Raw genomic sequence first — 25,499 nt, 5'->3', positions numbered from 1 at the left:
GGGGGTTTATGCTTACACTTAATTACAGGGTGAGCTCGCGCATATCAGTATCAATGGGGGGTTAATGCAGCCCCCAAAAAAGATTCCACCCAGTTCATTAATGCTGTCATGAACAGTCCCAGTGATTTTTAATGGGCTTGTGTGGGATAGTAAAGTTAAGCACTGGAGTAAGTGTCTAGAAGAGCTCCCCTTAATTTCTTCTTCCATGGGATTGATATTTGTATTTAGTACTTTAGGCATCTAGCTTACTTTGATTTAAATAACAAGCTCCAGGATAGACCCCATTTGGTATAAATAAGAGTCTGTCCTTTTCAATATTAAAGGTAAAAATAAAATAAGAAAATACCATTGATTTTTTTTATTCCATTTACTGTTTTAAGATGAGCTATTTTTATTAAATAAGAGAAAGATCACCAATGCAGAAAGGAGCATTCAGTGCACAGAATATAAATATAAAGTGCATAATAGCTATGACTTGAAACATATTGATAATTCTGTGTATACTATTGCAGAGGAGAAGCATGAAAACAGTATATTTTTTGTAACTTATTACAAAATGGGGGCGGGGGGAGGAACAAAATAATGAAAATATCACATAGATCCAGAATTGTCTAGGCAGATTGTTATAAACATTTTCCACAAGGCACTAGCTACTCTTTAATAAGTTATGTCTTATCTGTATCTTTAGTAAAATGTGATGTTTAAAACTCTTGAAAAAGAATTTATTTTAAATGGAGTGGAGTTAAAGATTAAGAATTTTTCCTAAGTGGGACTGGATAATTGACATGGGCCTTTCACTACTTTGTAACAACCTTGGGTTACTACTGACTATCTGATGATTTTTGGTGCCCTGCTGAGAAATGAGTTCGCTTTCTGTTCAGATCTCGGTGGCCACATCACAAAAAAGACCAGTTAGTATTCACTGTCAGTTTCATCAAAGAGACCAAGAATGACTAAGTATGGAGACAAGTATCAGAGGGGTAGCTGTGTTAATCTGGAAAGAGTCCTGTGGCACCTTATAGACTAACAGAAGTATTGGAGCATAAGCTTATGCTCCAATACTTCTGCTAGTCTATAAGGTGCCATGGGACTCTTTGTTGCTAAGTATGGAGACTGATCTACCCTTTCACCTCTAGAGATTGCCATTGTTTCAAGTCTGACCTAGGGTGACTATGTGCCTAAGCTTCAACTGCCGCTGCTATACTTGTTCTGTGAATATATACAAATGCATGGGTGGCAAATGAACCACCGGCTGAGGGAGGCTAGCCCCAATCCCACCTCTTCTGCTTGAGGCCTCACCCATTCTGCACACCCTGCCCCCATGGCTGCCAGTCCCCAGCCCCAGGCTAGAGCCCTCCAGCCCCAGAGTGCCGGGAAGGTGGGCAGCGCAGCCTCCCGCTAGCCCTGGAGCACCAAGAGGGCAGGTGGCACAGCCGCAGGGCCCCTCTCGGAGCGCCGAGCTGGGGCCACTGCACAGGGGGAACTGCAGTGGGATGCAGGAGGGGGCTGTGCCTGGTTGTTTGTGGGGACACAGCCTCCCCCAGCCTATGATACCCCCCGCCCATAGACTTAGACCCCAATCCTGCAAGTTGGTTCATGTATGCAGATGCCTTATAAAACTCTACAATAGACAGATACTGCTATCAGTTCTGTAACTTTCACAAGCACTAAATTTACACAGACACAGTATGACTTAAGGAGAGCAATGGAAAGTAAGAATCTTTATCCACCCTTGTAAAGTGTACTGAGAGTTTCTGTAGCAGGTACTGGTCCTGTAAAATGATTCTGCACAGGCAGAAGGGTCAGCTCTTGTGGATCACTTTCCAGAATTGGTGCCTAAGTGAACTGAATAAATAAAACTGAACTACTGATACCCTACCATTAGATGGACCTTAAAATTGCATTTACCCTTTTCCCTGAACTGAGATGTATCCCTTCCACCTGATTTCCCAGACAAGAGCTGTGAGGCTAATAGTTACAGAGTAAACCAGTAAAAGACTTTCACAAAGTTATGTCTTATCTTTGTCAGAGATGTACAAAATTATTATTTTGATGAGCACTCGGGTTTTCTGTTTGGGACAGAATGAAACTCAAGAGTATATTACATGTTTGCACACAGATGCCTTTTTAAAAATTAATACTATTGGCTTCTTTTAGACCAACAATTTTCTGAAGATATTATAAAAGTTATGGTGTATATGCTTGAGTGGGTTAACAACTTAATACAAATAAAATATTCACAGATTTTAATGAAAAATTTCAAAATGATAACATTGTTCTGCCATGTTGTGAACCCAGCACTGCATTGGTGCAAGAGAAGCAAGAAATGATCATGACCAGTTTGGTTTCCCCATCCAAATACATTCAGTGAAATACAATAAACCATATATACATTATTTAGTTTTAATTTTAATTATCAAAAGCTGTTAGTAGGGCAAGTAAGTACAATGAAAGTGAGAGTGAGCGTCTTTTGTGTACACCTTGGCAGTTTCCACTGTGAGAACAATGTGAATGGAAGAGATTCAATATCTCATTGAAAAACACAAAGGCAAGATGCACAAAATATGCACTGCATACTTGAGATACCAAAATAAGGTGTCACTCACAATAGATTGTGCAGACTTAAGTTCTTTGGGAAAGGGACTGTCATTTTCTATATGTCTGTGCAGCGCCTAGCATAACAGGGTCCTAGCCAGGTTAGTTTCTAGGCACTACTTCAATATAAATATTAAATAAATAAGATCATGTGTGCCCTAGGGACTCTGTTGATTCCCTCAGGTTAACTCCCCTCTCCCCCGACAGTGGGACTCAGAAGTGCATCTGGGCTTCTTGGGCTTGAGTCTTTGCAGAAAAAAATAAGGGTGTCTTCACTGCAGAGTTAACCTGAGTTAGCCTGGCCCAGGTGTGAGCTATCTACAGGGGAAAGGGGGAAAATGGCAGAAAGCCAGATACCTAATGCCCACTGCCCCACTACCTATGAGGGAAAGGGGGAACAGGGCAGAGAGACACACACCCCAATACCCATTCTTCCCACAACCCTACAGAGGAAAGTGAGAACATGGCAGATAGATAGATACCCTGATCCCCTCCTGCCCCAGCATCTACTGGGGAAGGGGAGAACACAGCAGAAACAGACACCCCAATTACCTTTCATCTCAGTAGCTACTGGAGAAACAGGTAACATGGCTGAGAGTCAGACACCCCAACCCTCTTCAATCCCACCACCTAGGGTTTGTCTTCACTGCCAACTTAGCCCAAGTGACCACATCCAGGTGTGAGCAGCCACATTGCAAAGCTCTGCCTGAGTTATTGTGTCCTCACTGGTGCTGCACTCCCCCTTGTGTGTCACTATAACTTCTGGGGACACATCCCATGCTTCTTTGTGCTTCAGCTCTATGATTCTTCCCTGGTAAATTGTGGGAGAACTTGTCTGTCCCTCCCTGGGCAGAACTGTGGGACTATTACTGCAAAGGGGGTTGGTAACCAGCTCAAGGCCTTTACTTCACCACTAACAGAGGTGTGTTTTTATACTGAGGTAGCTAACATGCATGAGCTATCCTGAGGTAAAACCACTGTGAAGACAAGGCACTTCAGTTTTAACATGAGGTAAACTAGGTGAGGTCAACCCCAGGCAAGGGTATTGTGCAGACCTCACCTGGTTTATTTTGTGGTAAAATTAAAGTGCCTTGTTTTACCCTGGTTTTACTTTGGGATACCTCACAAGTCTGTCACCCAGAGATTAAAAAACAACTTTTTAGCATTGAAGACAAGGCCTCAGCAAAAGCCTGACTCTGGTTCTGTTCTAGCTCCAGATAAGCTGGTTACCCTCACTTAACAGCATCTCTCAACTTTGGTGAGAGGGATTTGTGTTGACACAAGGGGGTTAAGAGCAACTCCTGAGTGAGAGCCCAAGTTAACTCTGCAATGGAGTAATACCCTCCCCAAGACATTCTCTCCCAAGCTGATGGCACCAAGAAGAGTTGTCACTCAGGTAGATTGTTTAGAGTTTCGTAATATGATCTACTTCTTTATTACATGCTTTGATGGGCAGTGAAATAGTCAGCATTTAACTATTGGCATCTGAGTCAGCACTCACTGAGATGAATGGGGCAGATCACACTTGTCAGTGCTATGGCTGCAAGCTCTCCACAGACATGTCTTTACCCTTGTTTCAACTCTTGTGAGAGATGCTGGTATGCACTACTGCCAAGGAGAGCCCCAGCTCATGCTTTCCTTCATAAAGCAACATCCTCCAGCTACAAAGGAGAATCACCAATTTGAAGTTAAATTCTAGTGAGTGAGGGGAGCCTGGAGCAGCATCTATGGGAGGGAGTCTCCTTCCATAAGCAAGAGGGGCTCAGGACTGGGTCTGTACGAGAAAGTGTCCCCCTGAAGAGTGAGGAAGCCCAAGACAGGGTCTCTGTGAGGGAATGTCCCCCTGAGGAGTGAAGAGGGAAACAGGACAGGGTTTGTGTGAAGAGTCAGTCTCCCTACATGAACATGTGCATTTCCCATCAGAGACTGTTTACACTCCCCAATAGGCCGCAGGCTGAGGGAAGGGCGGGGCAGTCTTTGGCCTCTGGGGCTACTGGGAAAGCTGTGACTTGAAGAGGCGTGGCACTATAAAAAGGCAGGCAGGGGCTAGTAGCAGCTTACTTTTGGAGAAGACTGTTGGTTGGTTGGTTTCACGTGTGCAGTGCTTGGAGGTGGAGGCTATGAAGGAGATGTGTGGGTGAGGATTGGCTGGATAGCCCTGGGGAGCTACTTTATTGTAGCTGCAGTGAAGTTTTGGGGGTGGTCCCTGCCCCCCTTCTCTGGCTATATCTGGGTGTCCTTGGACTTGGCTACTTTCCATGGGGTCCTTCTTTTTACCATGGCTATTGAGGGTGGGTGGAGGTTTCACTAGAGCTGTTTGTTCTCCCTGCTGTCTGAGGTTTTGGGGTGACTTTAGGAGGGGTGAAATTACCGCTAGAGGAGCTCTGCTGTGTCAAACTGTATGACCAAGCTCTTCCCTAATGTCTAGTTGTCTCCATTTCTCCCTATACCCCATCCAATCATGCTGCTTTATGCCCCCTTTCTCCCGCCTCCTTTCTTGGAAGAGGAGACCAGTTGTGGCCAGTTTCCCTGTGAGATTTTTTCACAGCCCTGAGTGATGCAGCTAGGTCAACCCTAAGTTTTAGGTCTAGACTAGGCCTGATCTGCTTCTTTCTTATGTGCTTTGATGAGCAGTGAAATAGTTAAAGCCCCATCACTGGCATAAGAGTCAGCACTCACTGAGATGATTGGGGCAGCTCAGGCCTATCAGAGCTATGGCTACAAACTCTCCACAGACATGGCTTTACTCTCTCTCCTCTCTTGGGAGAGGTGCTGGTATGTGTTCCTGCCCAGGAGAGCCCCAGTTCATGCCCTCCTCCATAAAGCAACATCCTCCAGATAAAAAGGACAGTCATCAATTTGAAATTAATCTCCGTGAGTCAGGGTGGGGACTGGAGCAGAGTCTGTGTGAGGGAGTCTCCCTCTCAATGAGTGAGGGGGATTGGGGGAAGGACTGTGTGAGGGATTCCTTCCTCCCCCTCCACCCATCATGAGTGAGGGGGTCCCAGGGCAGCATCTGTGTGAGAGAGTTTTTGCTTCTCTCTGCCAATGAGTGAGGAGGGCTGAGGGTAGGGCCTGTGTGAGGAGGTGCCCAGTTCAGGGTCTGTGTGAGGGAGTATCCCCACCTTCCCCCCCACAAATTGGGGGGGGCAAGTCAGGGTTTTTGTGAGAAGTCATGAGTGACGTGGGGACCTAGGCCACAATCCATGTGGGGTGTCCTGGATAACCACTCAATCTCCCTGCATGTGCATTTCCTACCAGGGACTGTTTACACCCCTCAGAGCCTTGAGGGGGCTGGCCTCTTCCTGCAGGGGCTGCTGGGATGGCTGTAACCAGTGGAGGTTTCATTGTGTTGCAGATGGTGCCGCACTGCACCATATAAAAGTAGGGGCAGTGGGGCTGGGTTGTTTTTGGAGTGGAGTGTTGGTCTGTTTTGTACTCATGGAGCTTGCAGCAGAATATGTGAGGGTGAGGATCTGCTATGCAGCTCTGGGGCAGGGTGGGGGCTGCTTTATTGTAGTTGCAGAGTAGCTTTGGAGGTGGCCTCCAGGGCCCTCCTCTCCTGGCTGTTTGAGTGAGGTCTTTGGACTCTGCTGCTTTCCCCAGGCTGTCTGGTGGGGTTATTCCTGGACCCAGCCACACTTTCTGGGACCTCCTGTCTAGGGTCATGGTCGCATTTACTAAGCCTTAGACAAGGTGAAGTGAGACCCCAGAGGAGCTCTGCTGTGGAAAACCATATATGGCCCTTCTTTAATGCCTGCTTGTTTCCCTCCCCTCTATCCAATCATGCTGCTTCACATCCCTTCCTCCCCATTTTTGGGAGATGGGGGGGGGGGTCTGCTTGAGACCAGTGTCCCTCACCTTCCTTCTGACTGATTAGCCCAGTCCACACATTCCTGATCAGCATGTGTGGGAATCCTTATTGTCTTGCACTCAACCATGTCTTTCCCCAGTGATGGCTATGGGGTCCCTTCAGCCCATTTTTATTACTCATCTTCCACTGTCTCTTAGCCTGTGTTTAAAGCACCCCTAATCTAGAGTGACAGGGATTTGTGTGTGAACAGGTAGGAGCAACACCTGAGTAAATGCCCAAGTTAACTCTGCAATGGATAAATAGTCTCTCCTAAGCTGACAGCACTGGAAAGAGTTTCAGTGATTGCTTAGAGCTTCGATATGATCCATTTCTTGCTTTCATACTTTGTTGGGCAGTGAAATAGTTAACATTCGAAGTATCAATTGGCATCTATTTTAGCACTAAGATGAGTGGGGCAGCTCGCACCTGTCAGAGCTATGATGCAAGCTCTCCACAGACACGGCTTTACACTTAGGAGATTCAGCTCTTGGGAGGGATGTCTGTGCCCTGTGAGGGCAGTAGAACACCATCCCCTTGTTCTTTTCCCCCCACACCCCTAGCACAGGACAACAAAACATGATTGATTGGGGGTAGTGCACTCCAAAACAAGGGCACAAGTGGTTAACAGCCCACCTGGGAGGGTTTGAGCCATTGAACAGAGTTTGGAGGGGGAACAAAAGAAGCTGGAGCTGCCCCAGATGGACTTCAGCAGCACAGAAAGATGCTGAAGCCCAGGGTTGTGCGAAGTCAGAACTGAGAGCTGCTTGAAGGAGAGCCAGCTGCTGTACTGGTGATTGTGCCCACACGGGTCCCCTTTTTGCAGAGCCAGACCCACCCTTTTGAGCTTTCAGCGCACACCAGTGTCTGAGTGCCTGGACAGGTTGGACTGACCCAGGGGGGTTTGCATTGATGTGGGGTAGAAAGTCTGTGTGTGTCTTGCTAGGTTAGAGGTGAGGGCTGTGGGGTGTACGTTGTGCTAGAGCTGTAATGTCTGCTAGAAATTCTACCCTGGATTTACTCCCAACTTTGCCTGGGTTAGATAAAAGTGGTGTTTTATTATTGTGTGGTACCTTTTGCGGGGGTTAACTCGGACCCCTAGGAGGAGGGTTGGTGTTTGTGCAGAAGCATATGGCTAGGACCCTTTCCCCAAATTGGGGAATCCCACACCTGACATGCTGGTATGTATTGCTGCCAAGTAGACCTAGCAAAATCCTCCAGATACGAGACAGTCACCAGTTTGAAATTAATTCCCAGTGAATGGGGGCAGATGGCTGGGGCCAGGGTCTGTGCGAGGGAGTCTCCCCACAGTGAATGAGGGGAACTGGGTCAGAGATTATCCCCCAAGGACTGGGGGAGTGGGGGCAGGCCAGGCCAGAGTCTGTGAAGGAATCCCAAAGATTGGAGGGAGCTAGGGACAGAATCGGTGTGGGGAGTCCTGGACAACTACTAAGTTCCCCCTGACTGTGCACTTCCTGTTCCCTACTCAACTTGTGGGGAACTTTCTAGTTGCACAAAACAAACACCCCTGCTCGCTCTCCCTCACCCTCACTCACTTTCACCGGGCTAGGGCAGGGGATTGGGGTGTGGGTGCGGGGGCTGAGAGCTCTGGGTGGGGCCAGAAATGAGGGGTTTAAGGTGTGGGAGAGGTCTCCAGGCTGGGACAGGGAGTTGGGGTCTGGGGGAGTGAGGGCTCTGGGGTGGAGGGGTTTGGAGTCCAGAAGGAGGCTCAGGGCTGGGGCAGAGGGTTGTGGTGGTCCAGGTTGTGGGCTCTGGGAGGGAGTTTGGCTGGGGAGGGACTCCAGGGGTTTGGGGTGAAAGACACTAAGTTCTGGGCATGGGCATGGGGTCCTGGCAGCGCTTACTGCAGCTCCCAGGAAGTGGCCTTCAGGCCCCTGTGACTGCTACGCGTTTGGGAGGCTCTGCATGCTGCCTTCATGCCTGCAGGCACTGGCCCCCAGCTCCCGTTGGTCACGGTTTCTGACCAATGGGAGCTGCTGAGCTGGCCCTGAGGAGGGGGCAGTGTGCGGAGCCTCCCTGGCTGCCCAGGGACCTGGCATCTGCTTCTGGGAGATGTGAAGAGCCTGGGCGAGCAGGTAGCCTGCCTTAGCCCCAGGCCCCCACTGCACCACTGACTGCACTTCTAATGGCCCAGTCAGTTGTGTCGACTGGAACCGCCAGGGTCCTTTTTTGACCGGGCATTGCGGTTAAAAACCGGACACCTGGCAACCCTAAGGTTGAGGTGGGGGCAGTCTCCCTGCAGAGGTTGTTGAGAAGGCTGTGAGCTGTGGCCATGTTGCTGAGGTTGCTGGCCAGGCTACATAGAGGCTGGCTGTGGGAGCAGGTTGTTTTTGGAGAGGAGCATTGGTCAGTTTCTCGCACACAAAGCTTGTAATGAAGGTCATGAAGTAGATGTAGGGGTGAGGATCTACTGGGCAACATCTAGGGTTGGAGACTACTTTATTGTAGGTTTGGGAGTGGCCCCTGGACCCTTTCTTCTGTTTCTCTGGAGTGTCATTGGACCCAGACACTTTCTTTCTGGGACTATTTCTCCCCTCCAAACCCTCCAGCCCCACCCCCAGGGCAGCCTGCACCCCAAACCCCTCATCCTTGGCCCGCACCCCCCCATGCCCCAATTCTCTGCCCTAGCTCTGAGCCGCCTCCTACACCACAATCCCCTCATCCCCAGCCCCACCCCAGAGCCTACACCCCCAGACAGAGTCCCACCTCCCTTCTCCCCCCACCCCCGGCATCCCAAACCTCAGCCCCATCCCCACCACACATCACCTCCATATTGGTGCACATAATAAAATTCATTCTGTTCATGGACATAAAAAATGAAAGGGAATGCTGCCCAGTCCATACATTACTGGTAAGGGAGTGTGGGGATCCCCATTGGGCCTGTGTCACACTCAACAATGTCTGTTCTCAGTGATGGCTATGGGGTCCCTTCCATTCATTTTTTTTGTATTCATCTTCTGCTGAGTTCAACCTTGTCTAGGTTAGGAAAAAGATAATTTTAAACAATAGATGACAAACTCTATTTTAAATATCACGTAGGCTTTGCTTAGACTAGGATATAAAGGTGTGATTTCACTGACAAAATAACATGGACAAGGCTCCCTACTCTCAAAGCCACTGAAAGCTCAGCCAGTTTAGCACATGTTAAATGCAATGTGTCCTGTTGTCAACATTACTCTTTCAATATATTAGCTACGCCATGACTAAGAGTTGGCTGAGGAGATCTCTGGCCTGCTGATACTGTCTTTTATTAAACCTTGGAATACCAGGAATATTCCAGAAGAGGGTTAATGTTGTACCTATGTGCAAAAAGGGTGAGCTCAGTGATCCAGGTAATATATCAGTTAGCCTGACATCAGTCCTAGCAAAATATGGGATTTAACTGAGAGAATTAAAAGGAGAGTAATATAATTAATGCCAATCAATGTGGCTTTATGGAAAATGTCCTGTGATACAAACCTGATTCTATCTGAGATGACAAGATAAATGTAATTGCATAGATTTAGTATACATGATGATATGAAATCACCGCTGATGAAATCTGCGGATGACATGAAGATTGGCAAGTCATAAATCAGGACAGGGCAGTCACACAACATGATCTGCATCATTTGGTAAATGACACATTCAAGAAAATGCATTTTAATACAGCCAAATGCTAACTTAGAAATTTAGGAACAAGGAATGCAGGCCATGCTTACAGAATGGATGGGGGCCAATATCCTGGATGATGGGTGCTCTGAAAAGGATGTAGAAGTTATGGTGGGCAAGTAACTCAATACTAGCTCCCAGTGCAATGCTCTGGCAAAAAAGGCTAATCCAATGCTTGGATATATAAACAGGGGAGTTAGTAAGTAGAAATAGGGAAGGGGATTTTTTACCTCTGTATACAGCACTGATACGACTGGTACTGGAATACTTGCATATAGTTCTGGTGTCAATATTTTAAAAAGGATTGAGCAATTGGAGTGTAGGAAAGAGCCACAAAAATGGTCTGAGGGCTGGAGAAACTGATTTATGTAAGTTCTCACTGCAAGGCAATCTGAGTTAAATAGTTACTACAAAAGATTGAGGTGACTTGATTACCCTGTAGCAGTTCTTGTGCTGGGAGAAAATACCAGGTGCTAAAGAGCTCTTTAATCTAGTGGAGAAAGGCACAATAAAAACCAGCAGCTGGAAGCTAAAACCAGAGAAACTCAAATTAGAAATAACAACAACAATAATACAAATAACAGATTTGTAAGGGATGGTGATTAACCATGGAAACAAAATGCCAAGGGAAGGCACTAAACATTAAAAAGGTTGTAGAGCAGTTTTTAAACTAGGAGATGGGGGAAAGCCGACTGCTGCAGAGGAGCGTGTGGATCGGACACAGACTTCTCTTAGGGGAGAGTCTGATGATAGAGAATCTCCAGGTTATAGTCAGGAGCAGAGGAATGAGAAGTATAATGTAAGGGCCGGATCAGATGATAAACAGTCACATAAAAAAGAATCTGGCACATCAGAAAAGGGTAGGCTAATAAACAGGGACAAGTTTTTCAAGTGCTTGTACACAAATGCCAGAAGTCTAAATAATAAGATGGGTGAACTAGAGTGCCTTGTGATAAAGGAGAATATAGATATAATAGGCATCACAGAAACCTGGTGGACCAAGACCAATCAATGGGACACAATCATTCCGGGGTACAAAATATATCGGAAGGACAGAACAGGCCGTGCAGGGGGAGGAGTGGCACTATATGTTAAAGAAAGTGTAGATTCAAATGAAGTAAAAATCTTAAGTGAATCCACAGGTTCCATAGAGTCTCTATGGATAGAAATTTCATGCTCTAGTAAAAATATAACAGTAGGGATCTATTATCGACCACCTGACCAGGACAGTAATAGTGATGATGAAATGCTAAGGGAAATTAGAGAGGCTATCAAAATTAAGAACCCAATAATAGTGGGGGATTTCAATTATCCCCATATTGACTGGGAACATTTCACTTCAGGACGAAATGCAGAGACAAAATTTCTCGATACTTTAAATGACTGCTTCATGGAGCAGCTGGTACGGGAACCCACAAGGGGAGAGGCAACTCTAGATTTAATCCTGAGTGGAGCGCAGGAGCTGGTCCAAGAGTTAACTATAGCAGGACCGCTTGGAAATAGTGACCATAATACAATAGCATTCAACATCCCTGTGGTGGGAAGAACATCTCAACTGCCCAACACTGTGGCCTTTAATTTCAAAAGGGGGAAACTATACAAAAATGAGGGGGTTAGTTAGACAAAAGTTAAAAGGTACAGTGACTAAAGTGAAATCCCTGCAAGTTGTGGGCCCTTTTAAAGACACCATAACAGAGGCCCAACTTCAATGTATACCCCAAATTAAGAAAAACAGTAAAAGAACTAAAAAAGAGCCACTGTGGCTTAACAACCATGTAAAAGAAGCAGTGAGAGATAAAAAGACTTCCTTTAAAAAGTGGAAGTCAAATCCCAGTGAGGCAAATAGAAAGGAGCACAAACACTGCCAACTTAAGTGAAAGAGTGTAATAAGAAAAGCCAAAGAGGAGTTTGAAGAACGGCTAGCCAAAAACTCCAAAAGTAATAACAAAATGTTTTTTAAGTACATCAGAAGCAGGAAGCCTGCTAAACAACCAGTGGGGCCCCTTGACAATGAAAATACAAAAGGAGCGCTTAAAGATGATAAAGTCATTGCGGAGAAACTAAATGGATTCTTTGCTTCAGTCTTCACGGCTGAGGATGTTAGGGAGATTCCCAAACCTGAGCTGGCTTTTCTAGGTGACAAATCTGAGGAACTGTCACAGATTGAAGTGTCACTAGAGGAGGTTTTGGAATTAATTGATAAACTCAACATTAACAAGTCACCGGGACCAGATGGCATTCACCCAAGATTTCTGAAAGAACTCAAATGTGAAGTTGCGGAACTATTAACCAAGGTTTGTAACCTGTCCTTTAAATTGGCTTCGGTACCCAATGACTGGAAGTTAGCTAATGTAATGCCAATATTTAAAAAGGGCTCTAGGGGTGATCCTGGCAATTACAGACCGGTAAGTCTAACGTCGGTACCAGGCAAATTAGTTGAAACAATAGTAAAGAATAAAATTGTCAGACACATAGAAAAACATAAACTCTTGAGCAATAGTCAACATGGTTTCTGTAAAGGGAAATCGTGTCTTACTAATCTATTAGAGTTCTTTGAAGGGGTCAACAAACATGTGGACAAGGGGGATCCAGTGGACATAGTGTACTTAGATTTTCAGAAAGCCTTTGACAAGGTCCCTCACCAAAGGCTCTTACGTAAATTAAGCTGTCATGGGATAAAAGGAAAGGTCCTTTCATGGATTGAGAACTAGTTAAAGGACAGGGAACAAAGGGTAGGAATTAATGGTAAATTCTCAGAATGGAGAGGGGTAACTAGTGGTGTTCCCCAAGGGTCAGTCCTAGGACCAATCCTATTCAATTTATTCATAAATGATCTGGAGAAAGGGGTAAACAGTGAGGTGGCAAAGTTTGCAGATGATACTAAACTACTCAAGGTAGTTAAGACCAAAGCAGATTGTGAAGAACTTCAAAGAGATCTCACAAAACTAAGTGATTGGGCAACAAAATGGCAAATGAAATTTAATGTGGATAAATGTAAAGTAATGCACATTGGAAAAAATAACCCCAACTATACATACAACATGATGGGGGCTAATTTAGCTACAACGAGTCAGGAAAAAGATCTTGGAGTTATCGTGGATAGTTCTCTGAAGATGTCCACGCAGTGTGCAGAGGCGGTCAAAAAAGCAAACAGGATGTTAGGAATCATTAAAAAGGTGATAGAGAATAAGACTGAGAATATATTATTGCCCTTATATAAATCCATGGTACGCCCACATCTCGAATACTGTGTACAAATGTGGTCTCCTCACCTCAAAAAAGATATTCTAGCACTAGAAAAGGTTCAGAAAAGAGCAACTAAAATGATTAGGGGTTTAGAGAGGGTCCCATATAAGGAAAGATTAAAGAGGCTAGGACTCTTCAGTTTGGAAAAGAGGAGACTAAGGGGGGACATGATAGAGGTATATAAAATCATGAGTGATGTTGAGAAAGTGGATAAGGAAAAGTTATTTACTTATTCCCATAATACAAGAACTAGGGGTCACCAAATGAAATTAATAGGCAGCAGGTTTAAAACAAATACAAGGAAGTTCTTCTTCATGCAGCGCACAGTCAACTTGTGGAATTCCTTACCTGAGGAGGTTGTGAAGGCTAGGACTATAACAATGTTTAAAAGGGGACTGGATAAATTCATGGTAGCTAAGTCCATAAATGGCTATTAGCCAGGATGGGTAAGAATGGTGTCCCTAGCCTCTGTTCGTCAGAGGATGGAGATGGATGGCAGGAGAGAGATGACTTGATCATTGCCTGTTAGGTTCACTCCCTCAGGGGCACCTGGCATTGGCCACTGTCGGTAGACAGATACTGGGCTAGATGGACCTTTGGTCTGACCCAGTACGGCCTTTCTTATGTTCTTATGTGGTGGATTCTCCATCTCTTGATACCTTCAAATCAAGACAGGATGCCTTTCTGGATGTTATGCTGTAGCTAGCCACAAAATATTGGGCTCAATAGAGGGGGCAATGGAGTGAAATTTAACCTCCTGTGATATACAGGATGTCAGACTGGATGATCAAATGATGTCTTCTGGTCTTAAATTCTTTGTTTAAAAATGTGTTTTAGCAAGTGTTAAAAGGAAACAAGCTTTTATGCCACAACTGAAATGAGTTATGCCAAAATGCTGCTATAATTCGCCATTGTTATAGCATTGTTAGCAATTTTTGACTTGCAGTACCATATCTACTTTTAGAGGGGCATAACTGTCCGGTTACTGACTTTGAATGTGGACACTGACCTGTTGACACTCCTCATGTGAAGGCAAAGACACATTTGGCTTGTCATAAATATTGACTTTGTACACACTTTACAATGCTGCGTACACATTGGAGAATAACACAATATTGTATATATTAAATTAGAAGTAATCTTAATTTATTAGAAATATGATGCCTTCATAATCCAAAATAATTTCACTTTTAATGAGACTTTAAAAGGAGGGTAATACTAAAGGAAACAAATTCACATAAATATTTGATAGACCAGATTTGAGGCACCTACAGATATACATTCCAAATAAATAAATGCTCTTACTGAGGGAGATTAGCTTTCAAATCCCTAATTATGTGTCACAGTGCTGCTGCATGTTCTATTAACTTGACTTTATCATTGATAAACCTTAACCCAATCCACAAAAAATGCCAAGTGATGTCCATTTTGTGAATTGTTCACTTCTAAAAAAATAAACCAACTCAGGAAGATGCAACTTTAGGCATTGCTTTCTATACTCCTCCCCCAGAGGCTGCTTCCCTATCCTCCCCTTCTGGTGTTAAAGATTGTAAATCATTATCCCTATGCTCATTCTCTATCATGAAGTGGTTGAACTAGCTTTCCTTTCTCTTCCCCCTCTCCTCCCCTCTTTTGCAGCTCCATTAATACCTGAGCTCTGCCACTGTTGATCAGCTGATATGTTGTGATGGAGCCACAGAGAATTCTATAACCATGAGAAGAAAAACTTTAGGACTAACACAAATTCATTCAGCTTTGCTTCTCTTGCAAACACATACTTTCACTATCAACTTTCTCTCTAGAGTCTTGTCTTCCCTAGGAAAAAAGTGTACTTAATTTCAGTTAGCTAACAAGTTAATACACTTCTGCCAGGAGAGCCTTGTTGAACCTGAGAAGAACAGGCCACTTTATACCTCTGCTATCCTCCTGTGCTACAGTTGGGTGTGCAGAGCCTGTTCCCCTTACGGTAGGGCCAGGTTTTGAGTGGGGAGTCTGTATCTCCATGCTCCTTTCCCTTCTTGGCTCCAGCTGGCACATATACTCTTTACTGCCCCCACCACCTTCCCTTCTTGCGTAACCCCTCGAAGTTTACCAGGTGCATGGAGAAATCTGTAAGAAGTGGGACTTGGTAGCTGAGTGGTGGTGAAGTATGCTCAGATGTGCCACTGGGACATGGGTGGTGGCTGTAATGCAGATTCATGGTCATTTGGTGAAGGGGGTTCCTGAGATACAGCACCTCCAGAATGAACTGCTTATAAATTTCATAGTGCTTTAAAATTTGGGGTGAAGTTAGTGCTTCAAATTCAGTGTTACTTGATGACGTTCCCAAAATGCATCCCCAAAAACTACTTTTTAGTTTAAAAAATGTGCTAAAATCCACATGGATAGTTAAATTGTCTTGAATGTTATCCTGCAACAGGGGCAGGGATATACTTTTGGTGAAAATTTGGGATCATCTGGCCAAAGGTACAGATACAGCCCCCTAATAAAGAGCTCATTTTAACACTTGATTTAAAGCCCATCTGCATAAGGAGATTCATTTTTAAAACTGGTATGCTGCAACAGTAGCTGGGCTAGGATACCTTTTATGGGGGTAGGGGATGAACACTCATTGCAGAGGTGCAAAATGACTCCTCCATCTCAATCCTCATATGCTGCAGAAAGTTATGCAGAGCCCCTTCTCCTACGCTACCCCTGAAGTGAAGCAGGAAGTCTGGAGCTCCTGCTCGCCCATTTACTGCTGGTAAACATGCTCTTCACAGCCCATTTCTTACCATTTTCCTTCTTCCCTATGTCCTCTCCAGCCCTACTTTGGAGCTGGTAGCAGAGGGGTAGTGGGGTCTTCCAAGGAAGACACTTCATTCCTACCACCATAGGTACTTCATTCATGCCCCCAGATTACGACCAGTTTTCTCAGAAAATGGTTTATAAGGCTAATTTTGCTGAACTTTAAATGACTCTGGTTTACTGTATCTAATACGTAACTAAAAGTAAACCAGTACTGAGATGTTTGCTGCATATGTCTTCATCTTGCTGGGTTTGGAGTTAGCAGGATATAAATTGAAAATGACTATAATTTGAAAAAGAAGGTGGGGAAACAGAACAAAAGTAAAACTTGAAAGTAGCCACTGTTATCTTTACTGGCCCAGTGACCAGCTTCATCCACCTGATTCTATATGTAAATGGCTTGAATTAAGGTCTTGAGTATGGCAGCAGTAAATTTCTTTTCCTCCTAAATCTATATTGGTTACTAAAATATAATGCTTTCATTATCATTGCAGTGCCATTAATTTGACCTCTTGCATTTGGATAAGCTCATGGATAATCATTACTTTCTCTTCAGTCAGGATTAAGTCTGACTTGTGATTTTGCACCTGCTTGTCACTGTGGGTGAAAGAGCAGAGGTTGGTTTTGAAAGTGTAGGCTAAAGTGGTGTCACCATTGACTACAGTAAGAGTACCATTTCTGGCATTGGTTATATTTAACATTACTGTTTCCTTCAACAGAAATTCTATGCTGGAGAATCTGCCTCAGAAGCACTATGGAATAACATCTCCAATTAGTTTGACTCCTCCTAAGGAAATAGATTATATTTACACTCAGAAATTAATTGAAGCCATGAAGCCATTTGGAGTATTTGAAGATGAAGAAGAACTAAATCACAGGTATAACTTTTAATATAATTGAAACACATTGCTTGAATATATTTTAAAACTAAGTCTAATGTTGATTCTCATTGCAGGCTGATTGTTCTTGGTAAATTGAATAAATTAGTCAAAGAATGGATTTCAGAACTCAGTGAGAGTAAGGTAAACATTTTTAAAATTCCAATTCAAGTAATTCTCAATCTTGTATTCTGGATTCTGTCCTCTGACTTTCTGCAAAGGAATAATAAGTTTTCCATTTACATATTGGGCAATAGACTTGTAGCAATTGTCACTCAAGTTAAGGTTTGGAAGATTTTAACTATCTAGATCCTTAAACCTTTTTCTAGCAATTAAGTGAATTTGTAAATTGTCTGTAACTAAATCATCTGTTTAGCAATACAAATTAGAACCAGATAATTATCTAATGAGTATAGGGCCTGGCAAAATGAGATTTTTTTTCTAACTTCTGTGATCTTATCAATATGTTAAAGATTTTTTGCCAGTAAATATTTTTATGGTTACAGGGGGTGGGGGTGAGGGTAGTTCTGACAGCAGGGCTGCAGGGGGCTCCTGATGTGCCCCAGTGGCTATGGACCTTTGGCCACAAGATTTGGGGGTAGGTGCAGTCATCCTGGCTCAGAAGAGCATAGGCCCCCCCATGCCAGGACTGTAAAGAGGAGGAAGAGCCCCAGCTGTGGGTGAGGCCACCCTGCTGCTCAGCACTTCCTGCCTGGGGATAGCCTCCATGCTCCTGGCTGGTGAGTAGGCGAGCAGGGCTGTGACAGTGGAGCTGCACAGGGCTCCCTGCATGGCCACAGAGCTGGTGACACTGGATCCCTGGAAGGCTGGGATCCTGGTGGGTCAGAGCAGAGAAACCCTGGCCAGGGCTGGGAGGAGGAGTCATCCCTAGCCAAGGAGGAGGCCACCTGCTGCTAACTGGCTCCTTCCCAGGGATGGCTGCTCCTCCTCCACCCAGTCCTGGTCAGCGGGCTCTGCTCAGCCAGGCCAGGATTGCAGCCTTTCTTAATCTCCACGGGAACAAGGTGAAGTGTCACTGGCCCCACTCAGTCCCCAGGCAGCAGTGTGGAAGTTGTCTCTGGGCAGGAAGTGTTAAGCAGCAAGGTGGCTGCTACCGCCGCTTCCTCCTTGCAGCTTGAAACGGGGGGTTCTGCTCTGCCCTGCCAAAACCACAGCCAGCCTGTCTCCATCCCTCATCTCCCTCCCCCAGTGCCTGCAGGGATCAGGTGCTGCCAGTCCTGAGGTTGTGCAGGGAGCCCTCTGAAGCACTGCTGTCACAGACCCACTTGCTCCAGTAACAACAAGGCTGCAGAGGGCTCCCTGCATGGCTGCAAGACCAGTGACACCTGATCCCAGCAGGCACGCCCACTGTTGGAACTGATAGGTTTTTTTTGTCAATTTCAGCATCAGCCGAAACTGACATTTGCTGACCCTTACTGATTAAAATGTAATCCTGCAGAGCCTCTCTATAGGGCAGAGAGTGACATTCTAGCCTTGACCAATGTTTTAAAAGTATCTCAGTCTGGCAGTGAAATAACTACTTGTAGCTCACAGTTATGACCCAGTTTATATCCTATACTGGCTGTATTCAATTTTTTACATGGCTCTTCAAATTCACATAAATGGAAGTATCTTTTACCTACACTGCAGATGTTACTTCTATAGTAATAAATGCTTCCATTGTATTTTTGTAACTCCACCAGGAAATGATTGCCACCATGATTTCATATTGCTGTTACTTCAGTTGGCTAGAGAAGATTGTTAGGAAATGGGTAACAAAAATTCTTACTCCAGTGATAACCTTTTGTACCTGAGCAATCAGTGTGTTGCTGTTCATCAAGGCAGCCTAATCTCATGTCCCTACATAGATCAATTTTTGTTTAGAAATTGCTGAGATCTTATTCTCAAATTATTTCATCTGTAGTAACTGCACTTTATCTGTTGAAATCTTACTAACTGCCAAAACAAGCCAACTTAAGCTCTTTCATAGTGCTAATATAGCTTGTAGGGCTTTTGACCTTGAGAACCAAGAGCTGTATTTTAAACTTGTATTTCTGCTCTATTTATAGAACCTCCCACCTTCAGTTGTAGCAAATGTTGGTGGGAAAATATTCACGTTTGGTTCCTATAGACTTGGAGTACACACCAAAGGTATTTCCTTTTTAACAGTGTCTAGTCATGCACTGTTTCAGACTAACTGCGTGATTAACTGAAGATGTATGGGATATTTTTGCAGGTGCTGACATAGATGCTCTTTGTGTTGCTCCTAGACACATGGAAAGATCAGATTTCTTTCAGTCGTTCTTTGAAAAGCTAAAGGTTCAAGATGGAATCAGGAATTTAAGAGTAAGTTTTCTACTTGTATTCAGAGTAATAAACTTGTCCATGTTAAAGGGACACTGTCAATTAAACTCTTAAACTGACCACTTTCACAAAATTACAGTTGCTGACAGCAGTCTTCAAATAGTATTGTACATACAACTCTGTTAAAACACTAAGGTTGCAAAGTCAAGCACTCTAGGTAGGAAATATCAGAATCAAAGTTGCCTGTGCAACTTTAATCAACCCCTTTGTATATATGCATTATGACAGTGGTTAGTTAGATGATCACGTAGTATATTCTTTCTACAAATTACAAATTCTACAAATCTTGTGTGCCCGATTTGAGAGGACATGCTTTTTCTCAGGGTCTAAGTGGTTAGCATTATACTGCACTTATGTTTAAATCACAACGCCCATTGATTTCACTTGCAGTTGAATGCTCAGCATTTCTGCAAAATCAGGCACAAAGGTCTAAAGTTGGGCATCCAGACAATGAGAAACGCACACATTTAGTGAAATTTTTGGTTTTACGTAACTTGCCTAGATTACATAGGAACTGTGCAGCAGAGGCAGGGATAAAATCCAGTTATCCAGGGCAGCATTCATCTGATTTAACCAGGAGACTGTCCTTCCTCTTCCTACAGTCCCCTGCCTCATTCACTACATACCTTCCAGCTTCTGCAACACACGGCAGTAGTCCTATAGGAACAGCCTCCTTTAATATACATCCCCAATTCATCCTCAGAGCATGTCCATCCCGTGCCCTGAATGAGGCAAGGGTCCTGCAGAAAAAACTAAAACTGTATCATAATGCAGGCACACAAGGGGGTCAAATGAAGGTTGAACAGGCAACCTTAATTTTGGCATTTCCTAAATTCTGAGTGCTTGATTTTAGGAGCATTAAAGTTGCAATGTTTTTTGTAACTTCCTATATTAATAATAAAGGGCAAACTGAAAAAACAAACTCTCTCATGTTGCATTATACTGATACCCGCAGGGGTCATCAGCAGGGCTGGAACATTTAAACCCACCACACAGATTTTGCCCACTTGAACTAACTGGGTAACTGATACTGTAACTATTATGGAATAAAACTAAACTGAAGCACGTGAAAGAAGGCTGGTGTGTCTTTCTCCTCTTCCCGCTATCCCCAACAACATATAATATACCCTGAATCAACAGCTCAGATGTGTGAACTGCTCCATTCAACTCAGTAGGTGTTCACCTCTCTCCCCAAGCCTGTGATAGGAATGAAGCTGGCTGGTTCTCAGATCATTCCAGTCTCAACCGTGTTCTTGGTGCAAGCTCCCACTATGCTTGTCCTCAATTCTCCATCCAGAGGGACATGGCTTCCTCAGATGACAGCTTGGGGCAGGAGCTGAGAGAAGGGGAGACCTGGTCAGCCTCCCTTCTCCCAGATCTGAAATGGGAGTTGGACACAGGGGTAGGAAAAGGGGTTTAGATACCCACATGGGCAGGTGTCTCCTAGATCCCGGCATACATAGGAGAATATGGGACTGACAAGCACCCCACTCCTAATTCCATCCTGTAGTCTCACCACCCATTTCCATATCATCCCTTACCTTACCACTCCCCTTATACCCAGGGCTGCCCAGAGGATTCAGGGGGCCTGGGGCAGGGATGGGTCTTCGGCGGCAATTCAGCAGCAGGTCCCTCTTGGAGGGAAGGACCCGCCGCCAAAGAATGAAGCGGCGGCGGTAGAGCAGCCTGCCGTTTGCGGCGCTCGTACTCACTGGGCGGCACTCTGAGGCTTTGGCAGCACTTCAGTGGCGGGTCCTTCACTCACTCAGAGTCTTCGGCTGCACTGAAGGACCCGCCACCAAAGACCCAGAGTGAGTGAAGGGCCGGCCACCGAACTGCCACCGAAAACCCGGAGCGGCTCACGGGGGCCCCTGCAGGGCCCGGGGTCTGGGGCAAATTGCCCCACTTGCCCCCCTCCTCTCTGGGTGGCCCTGCTTATACCTGCTCCTCATCCTGAGTCACTCAAACATTCTCCCCTGCCACCCTTCCCCATGTATCTTCCTCCCCTCCCAGGAAGCATTTTCTTGTGCAATAATTTCTTTTCAAAGATAGTTTGAGTCCACTCAGAATACATGTTCCCAAAATTTAAAAAAAAAATTTTTGACAGAGGCAGATTTTTAGAAACATGCTTACATTTTTGTCCTGATTTATATTTTTGGCTAATGGCCAGATTAGAAGTTACTGTGCTCGGTGTTGCTCAGTTTCACGGGTAGTAATATGTACCTTTGAGCTGCTCAGGTCCTGTGCCTCATGGATGGCTAGCAAGCCTTTGGGGCTCTTTCTGCACATACACAGTGTAAACAGTTGGCACGTGAGCATTAGGCATGTACATCCCTAGAGAGCTAAGCTTCCTGGGAAATACTATTCAGTTTTGCTCCCCCAAAGGTTTAGTGAGTGCCTTGCACTAGCTGGAATAAATGTCAAGCAACTGAGACCATTTTGCGCATGATCAGAGCCATGGCTTGATTCCCAAGTTTGTGCAACAAGGTTGACTGACTGACTGGCAACCTTAAGACAAGCTTTTTTGGGGGGGTGAGGGTGGGATGGAAGCCGTCTCTTAGGAAAATGACCCTAAACTTGGTTCAGTAACTCTGCCCAGTGGCCCCCGAGTTAATCCTAGTTTCAGTATCTAGCAATTGGTGGAAACCATAGGAGAGAACAGAATTATCAGACACATAGATAAATGTGATTTATATTGGGGAAGACTGTAACGATCTTGGGGTTCATTAAATAACAAACCAATCAACGAGAAAGAAATAAAACTTTTTTATTAAAACTGGAGAGCTTCTGTAGTGAGCTGCTGAACTCCAAATTGGCTGCGTGCCCAAGGCCTGCCTCCAGGGCACATCTCCAAATTCCTATGTTCACAATACCCCTTATGGGGTAGCATCTCTAAATTATACTCTTCTACAAACATCCCTACAGATGCAACAGGGCTTTTGTAAAGGGAAGTCATGATTTCCCATCTATTAGAATTCTTTGAGGGTGTCGTCAGGCATGTGGATGAGGGTGAACCAGTGGATGATAGTGTAGTTGGACTTTCAGAAAGCCTTTGACAAGGTCCCTCACCAAAGGCTCTTAAGCAAACTAAGCCATCATGGGATAAGAGGGAAGGTCTACTCCTGGATCAGTAACTGGTTAAAAGATAAGAAACAAAGAGTAGAGATGAATAGTTTCAGTAATGGAAACAGGCAAATAGTGGGTTTTCCCCCAAAGACCTGTACTGGGACTTGTGAGGTGGCAAAATTTGCAGACAATACAAAATTATTCAAGATAGTTAAGTCCAAAGCTGACCAAGAAGAGTTAAAGGGATCTCACTTGACTGAGCAACAAAATGGCAGAATAAATGCAATGTTAAGTGCAAAAAAAAAACAAACAAAAAACCCAACTACACATATATAAAGGTGGTGTCTACAGCTAATTTAGAAAGATCTTGGAATCATTGTAGATAGTTCTCTGAAAACATCCATTCAATGTGCGATGGCCATAAAAAAAAAAGTTAGGAACCATTAGGAAAGAGATGATAAAACAGAAAATATCATAATGCTACTATATAAATCCATGGTATGCCCACACCTTGAATGCTGCATACAGTTCTTGTTGCCCCATCTCCCGAAAGATGCATTAGAATTGGAAAAGGTATAATTTTTGTTGCCCTTCTTTGTTAAGAGTATGGAATAGTTTCTATATGAGGAGAGATTAAAAAGACTAGGACTGTTCATTTTAGAAAAGAGATGACTAAGGGGGATATGATCAAGGTCTATAAAATCATGAATGGTGTGAAGACAGTGAATGAATAAGGAAGTGTTATTTATCCCTCCACATAACACAGGAGCCACCCTCTGATATTAAGAGGCAGCCAGTTTAAAACAAACAAAAGGAAATGCTTTTTCATACAACTTACAATTAATCTGTGGAACACATTGCCATAGGATGTTGTGAAGGCCAAAATATAACTGTTTAAAAATATTGGATAAGTTCATGGAGGATATCAATGGCTATTACAGAAGATGGTCAGATGCAACTCCATGCATGCTCTGGGTATCCCTAAACCTCCAACTGCCAGAAGCTGGGACTGGATGACAAGGGATAGATCACTTGAAGTTGCCTGGTTCTCTTCATTCTCTCTTGGTCATTTGGCACTGTTAGAAAACTGGATACTGAGCTAGATGGACAACTGACCTAGTATGGCCATTCTTATGTTCTCTCATACTCCAAATTTCAAGGCAATCCAAGTAATCATGTACATTTTATAGCACCTAAAGGAGTCACATATCAAACAAAGCTTTTCTCAACTTTGAAGATAGCTGAGCATTAACTGTCAGTTGCAATCTTACTGAATACAGTAGACAAATATAAACACCTTTTTTAAAAAAAGTGGACTTTCCACCTTCCCAAGAGAAATGGGAAGACTTGTATTGTATTGCATATATACAAAGTGGTCTAGCAAATTGATTTGTTAGTAATTTAAAATACCGGTAAAATACTTTTTTTTTTTTCTGGCCTTACACCCAGGAGGTAACAAAAGGTCAGAAGGTGAACACAAGACTTGCTTTTAAAAATGCAAAAACTATCCGGCTTTTTCCTTTCCTGCTTTACAGGCGATAGAAGATGCGTATGTACCAGTTATCAAGTTTGAATTTGATGGTATTGAGGTAAGAATTAAAGCTTAGTGTCTAGTTAAAATGCAGATTATTGGTTTTTTGCTTTGGAATTTGGATGATATAACACTGGTTCTGGTCTCACTGGCACAACAATCTATTTTACAAGGTTATTCCTTAGTACTCCAAGGTCTAAGGGCTTGTGTACACAGCTCTGCCATTCAGATTACGGGGGTGTGAATTGCAGTGTGCACCAAAGTGCTACACTGTAACTGCCACATGTGGACGCTGCTGGCATGAACTAAAAGGCACTTAGCTTGGGTTAGGGCTATGTTAACATGAGCTAGGTGCCTTTTAGTTCATGCCAGCAGTGTCCACATGGGGGAGTTGCAGCGCAGCACTTTGGTGCATGCTGCATTTCAGACAAGCCTTAAGGGATGTCTACACAGCAAAGAGAACCTCCTGGCTGGCCGAAGTCAGCAGACTCGGGCTGCGAGGCTGTTACATTGCTGTGTAGACTTCCAGGCCTGGGCCTGAACACTAGGACTCTCCCACCCTGCAGGGGCCTAGAGCCCAGGCTCCAGCCCAAGCCCAGAAGTTTACACAATGATGAAACCGCTCCACAGCCTAAGCCCAAGTCAGCTAGCACAGGCCAGCCACAGGTGTCTAATTGCTGTGTAGAAATACCCTAAGAGCTTGTCTCCACAAACATCAAGCTGGGGTGTGAATCCAGCCCGCACTAGTTTGCCGCAGGCTCATTGTGTGCCCCCTGCTGATGTGAGTTAACAGTCTTGTTTCAAAGAGGACTAAATCAAAGCATGTTAACAGACTGTTGATGTATGTCAGCAGAGTACTTGAACAGATTAGTCTTAGTGTGGGCTAGATTCACACCCCAGCTTGCCACAAACTAAATGTTCACATCCTTAAACTACTACAAAGTTAGTCAGGCTCTCATGCGGGCCATGCCTTTCCCCAGATTGCATTACTCTAAACTTCTATTTTAGGGTATGTCTACACTAGAAATATAAATTGAGCTATATTAGGTTGATTGACAGCCACCACAGTAATTACTGCTGTGGTGCATGTCCACACTACCCTCCTTGAGTCAGTGTTGTGTGTCCTCCCCAGGCGTGCTTCCACTGACCTAAGAGAGGCAGTGTGGGGAGTTCAGAGGCCTGTGTCTCCACTCTGCTGGCAGCTTGGCCCACAGGCTCCCAGCGGGCTGCCCCCATCCCCGTTTCCCACCAGGAATGGGAGGAGGGGAGAAGCTGCTCACAGCTTTTTGGCTCCCCACTTGGGAGCTGAGCAGCCTGGTCAATTTCCCGGTGGGGAGCAGGAGCGTGGTCCAGTGGCCCAGGGATTTTTGCCTCAGCTCCCAGCCAGGAGCAGGGTCTAGCCACCCGGGGTTCCTGCCATGAAATTGACAGACGGCCAACAGCTGATGTAAGTAACACACACACTGCATTGCCCTAACTACATGGACGTAAGCCCTACACATCTCATGAA

The 25,499-nt window shown here is 44.6% G+C and overlaps 1 protein-coding gene across 1 annotated transcript in view; it reads left to right on the top strand.

The window, feature by feature from the left end:
• Positions 1-4,669: 4,669 nt before the first annotated feature.
• PAPOLG (poly(A) polymerase gamma) overlaps positions 4,670-25,499 on the top strand; it is a 68,584-nt gene continuing 47,754 nt past the window's right edge. Inside the window, exons 1-6 of the mRNA XM_039532353.1 lie at positions 4,670-4,732; positions 16,870-17,028; positions 17,106-17,172; positions 19,098-19,179; positions 19,265-19,374; positions 23,994-24,047. Of these exons, the coding sequence (XP_039388287.1) occupies positions 4,716-4,732; positions 16,870-17,028; positions 17,106-17,172; positions 19,098-19,179; positions 19,265-19,374; positions 23,994-24,047 (489 nt within the window). The 5' untranslated portion in view covers positions 4,670-4,715. The remainder of the gene's footprint in view (positions 4,733-16,869; positions 17,029-17,105; positions 17,173-19,097; positions 19,180-19,264; positions 19,375-23,993; positions 24,048-25,499) is intronic.

The sequence above is a fragment of the Mauremys reevesii genome, linkage group 3 (genome assembly GCF_016161935.1).
Source record: "Mauremys reevesii isolate NIE-2019 linkage group 3, ASM1616193v1, whole genome shotgun sequence".
In the NCBI taxonomy this organism is placed as follows: domain Eukaryota; kingdom Metazoa; phylum Chordata; order Testudines; family Geoemydidae; genus Mauremys; species Mauremys reevesii.
The sequence above is the reverse complement of the archived record's forward strand: the minus strand, read 5'-3'. Positions and strand labels throughout refer to the sequence as shown.